The sequence below is a fragment of the Palaemon carinicauda genome, chromosome 1, assembly GCF_036898095.1.
Source record: "Palaemon carinicauda isolate YSFRI2023 chromosome 1, ASM3689809v2, whole genome shotgun sequence".
Classification (NCBI taxonomy): domain Eukaryota; kingdom Metazoa; phylum Arthropoda; class Malacostraca; order Decapoda; family Palaemonidae; genus Palaemon; species Palaemon carinicauda.
The window spans coordinates 73,964,243-73,968,651 of record NC_090725.1 but is presented as its reverse complement, the minus strand read 5'-3'; the positions used below and the strand labels follow the sequence as shown (position 1 = coordinate 73,968,651).

The 4,409-nt window shown below is 33.9% G+C and overlaps 1 protein-coding gene across 3 annotated transcripts in view; it reads left to right on the top strand.

Moving 5' to 3' along the window:
- Positions 1–3,822, top strand: part of LOC137642485 (cocaine esterase-like) — a 38,219-nt gene extending 34,397 nt beyond the window's left edge. For 2 of the 3 annotated variants that reach the window (XM_068375087.1, XM_068375078.1), the window contains exons 11-12: positions 312–426; positions 3,374–3,580. In XM_068375087.1, the coding sequence (XP_068231188.1) occupies positions 312–426; positions 3,374–3,565 (307 nt within the window). In that variant the 3' untranslated portion in view covers positions 3,566–3,580. Of the gene's footprint in view, positions 1–311; positions 427–3,373; positions 3,581–3,615 lie in introns of those variants that run through there. The other variant, XM_068375096.1, reaches the window with a different exon arrangement.
- The last annotated feature ends 587 nt before the right edge of the window (positions 3,823–4,409 follow it).

The following is a 4,409-nucleotide window of genomic DNA, read 5'->3' as shown; positions in this document are numbered from 1 at the left end:
TATATATATATATATATATATATATATATATATATATATTCAAAGACATTAAAGCTCACTAAATTTCAAAAAGTTTCTTATATATATATATATATATATATATATATATATATATATATATACATATATATATATATATATATATATATATATATATATATATATATATACATACATATATATATATATATATATATATATATATATATATATATATATATATATATATGTTTGTGTGTGTGCGTGTGTTTGTGCTGACCATAAGTCTCTTAGCATTTTAGCAAGTAAATGAATCAGTCGTAATGTCCTAGGCATCCTACTCCGGATGACTCCCTCGGATTTCGTTGGGACGCCGCCACAGAAGATGATTTCCGACATCTGGAAATCAGCGTTACGCCTTCAATGAAGAGAGACCCACGAGCAGAGGTAGGCTTAATTAAATATTCTTTTGAGAGCAATTAACAAGAAATGTGTGAAAGGGATAGGCATTGATAGAAGTAGTTTTTTATTGGCCGTTTTTAATTGTGTACTGAATTATTACAAATGCACTCAGACAAGGTTTTTTTTTTTTTTTTTTTTTTTTTTTTTTTTTTTTTTTTTGAGAGAGCAATTAACAAGAAATATGTGAAAGGGATATGCAATGATAGAAGTAGTTTTCATTGGCCGTTTTTAATTGTGGACTGAATTATTACAAATGCACTCATGGTTTTTTTTTTTTTTTTTTTTTTTTTTGAGCAATTAACAAGAAATATGTGAAAGGGATATGCAATGATAGAAGTAGTTTTCATTGGCCGTTATTTAATTGTGGACTGAATTGTTACAAATGCACTCAGACAATATTTTTTTTTCTTTTTTTTTAGAATTAATGTATCGTGGATTTTTTCCCTTCATCCAAGTGCCTAGGGACTTCGAGCAATACTCCTATGGTCTGGAGACCGTAAAGACTATGACAATTTTAGTAATTGTCCTTACCAGAGATTCTACGATGAACTGCCTTCCTGTTTTTTTTTTTTTTTTTTTTTTTTTTTTTTTTTTTTCTTTTTGTCTCTATAATGTAATTCTCACCTGACAATGAAACCAATCTCTCGCCTACGTATCCCGTATCCCATTTTATCTCTCTGTCACACAAATAGACCACTCGGGGAAATGCTCGCACAAGGAAAGTAGTCTTTTTGCAAATAATTTTCATTGTTTTTTATTTTTATTATCTGAATCTACAATCGCTTTATTCTTATAAGAATATCCAAATGTAGCTCGTCTTTGCTGGTAAGCTAATTACGAGACTCCCTGCCTTAAGCAGGGTTACCAGATTATTTCCAATGGATTATCATACATGAACCTTAAAATTATCGTTTCTTAAACCAGAATTATCGTACACACTTTGAAAAAGATTATTAAGGAGTAACATATATAGCTTATTTCAAGGTATTTTAGTATAATTGTTTAATCAAACACACACACATACATTGTATATACCCAAGGTATGTATCGTACATCGTACCGGACCCAAAATAATCGTACATGTACGATAATTATCGTACAAATGGCAACCCTGGCCATAGGAGATGACAGTTTGGTTGCAGGGTTGCCAAGTTGGCCTTTTTCAGGCTAAAAACTTTAAATTTGGCCTTTTTTGAAATTGGTTAGCCCTTAGCAATATCATAAAAAAGGTTGGCCTTAAATGTTATACTTTTTTTTTTATAATAATACCAATTCCCTAATATCGCAAGAGGGTCTGCCCCTCTCTTTTATACTTCTCCTGTACTTCTCTTTCTCCCTATTCCCTTAATCTTTCCCATCCCGAGTACCTGCCTTTGAGCTATAAACTGGATTGTATCCAGGGGTACTCTTCCTTTCCCCATATTCCCCACTTCCCTTTCCTTACTATTATTATTATTATTATTATTATTATTATTATTATTATTATTATTATTATTATTATTCTATACTTTAGGCCTTTTTTTACTGAGGGGTTGGCCTTTTAAAGCTGCGGTTGATCAGAAGTTGGCCTTTTCTCCCTTAGAAAATCTGGCAACCCTGCATCAAACATTGGTTTTGCTTGTTTACGCCTAAACTCGAAACATTCAGACAATAGCGTCTACACTGGGAAGCTTGAAGTCAAAAAGGTCTGGTTAAACCTAGGTTCTCTCGAGAGCAGTGCTGGAATTTGATGTCTAAAAAACCATATAGTCAATTTCTTTTAGCGATGCAGATTTGCACCGACTCGCAGCAGTGCCCTTTTAGCTCGGAAAAAGTTTCCGGATCGCTGATTGGTTGGACGAGATCATTTTAACCAATCAGCGATCAGGAAACTTTTCCGAGCTAAAAGGGCACCGCTGCGAGTCGGTGCAAATCTGCATCGCTAAAAGAAATGGACTATAGGTTCTCTCGAGAGCAGTGCTGGAATTTGATGTCTAAAAATCACTAGCTATACCCATTTGCTAAACAAAATGAGGCACTGAGACGAAATCTATGTTTGAAAAAAGAGAACCTGGCCACTGATAATCCTTCGATACGAAGATACTTTTCATCCCATTGTATGGCACGTAATTGCATAATGAATATTAATGAACCCCTCGAAACAGCAGTGCCTGGGCACCTTTCAAATGCATAAAACCACTCGTCTTCCTCTGTTAGCACATAGACTTCTTCCTCAAACAAATAATTTACAGGCTGTTCTTGTGACCAAAAGCCCATGTACTGACATATAACCAGCTTAGATCAATACTATGAATAAAACTTCTTATCCGATAAGTTAAAATTATCAACTCGTAATTTCTTTTGGAAGGAATAAGGGCCACCAGTTGACAGCATGCGGAAAATTAATCTCGAAAATGTCAGAATGGATTAACTTTCGTTCAATCTCTACAAAGTTTATCAGTTCCGCCATTAACATTATCTCACATACCCAAGACAGCCCAAGATAATGCACGATCAATATTTATTCCAATGTTTGGTTTTCAAATAGGAAACCTGATCTTATATATCCCAGTCTTGAGCAAATTCATAGATATACACATTCTGACTTTTCTATATTAAACAAATTATTATTATTATTATTATCAAATGCTAAGCTACAACCCTAGTTGGAAAAGCAGGATGCTATAAGCCCAGGGGCTCCAACAGGGAAAATAGCCCAGTGAGAAAAAAAAATAAAGAAAAAGAAAATATTTTAAGTATAGTAACAACATTAAAATAAATATTTCCTATAAAAACTCTTAAAAACTTTAACAAAACAAGAGGAAGAGAAACTAGATAGAAGTGTGCCTGAGTGTACCCTCAAGCAAGGGTTCAAGGATAAATTTTTAACTGAATTTGATTAATACCTTAACTTTTCTATATTTAACAAATTCTTTCTTTATCTGTTATCCAGGCGAGAAGATTTTTCCTGTCGATACCAACAAAGAAAAACCTCATTTTGAATCCAAATCTTCTAACGCCAGGTGACCCCGAAGTTGGAGATGAAAGCTACGAGAGGGATGAAACAAAACAAGAGGAAGAGAAACTAGATAGAAGTGTGCCCGAGTGTACCTTCACGGATAAATTTTTAACTGAATTTGATTAATACCTCAACTTTTCTATATTTAACAAATTCTTTCTTTATCTGTTATTCAGGCGAGAAGATTTTTCCTGTCGATACCAACAAAGAAAAACCTCATTTTGAATCCAAATCTTCTAACGCCCGGTGACCCCGAAGTTGGAGATGAAAGCTACCAGAGGGACGAGTTGTGATCAGAGGATTTGTTTCTTTTAATCTTTACTGGGTGTCTACAAAATTATGTAAGAGAAATTTCCATGTTTTTCTAATAAACTTTTATTTCATAGCAGGAATTTATTGCTACCTTAAAGAGTTTTGTTTCTTTTAACCCTTTTACCCCCAGGTTATTTGGAACTTTCCAACCCTTAACCCCCAAGAGTTTTTTTTTCGAGCACATTTTGCAATACATATTTTTTAAATTGCTCTAACAGCCTCAATTTTCGTCATAAAGAGGTCAGGTTGGTCTCATTCTTTTGGAAAATGCCTGAAGTTTCTCAAAAAGTTATCAAAAATATGGAAAAGTATAAGTAACAGTTTTTTGGAAGGACGTACCAGTACGTCCATGGGGGTAAAGGGATGAGTTTTTTTGTAACGTACCAGTACGTCCATTGGGGGTAAAAGGGGTAATCGCTCCATGGTAGTTTCAGTAGGTGAGATATTCTTGGTTCAGTCTATTGTTGTTAAAAGAAACAAAACATTCATTCATTCATGTAGATTGCCATGCATATACCGTGTCATGCTATATGCATGGCAATCTACATGAAACATGAATGAATGAATGTTTTGTTTCTTTTAACAACAATAGACTGAACCAAGAATATTTCACCTACTGAAACTACTATGGAGCGATTAACCATTTTACCCCCAAAGG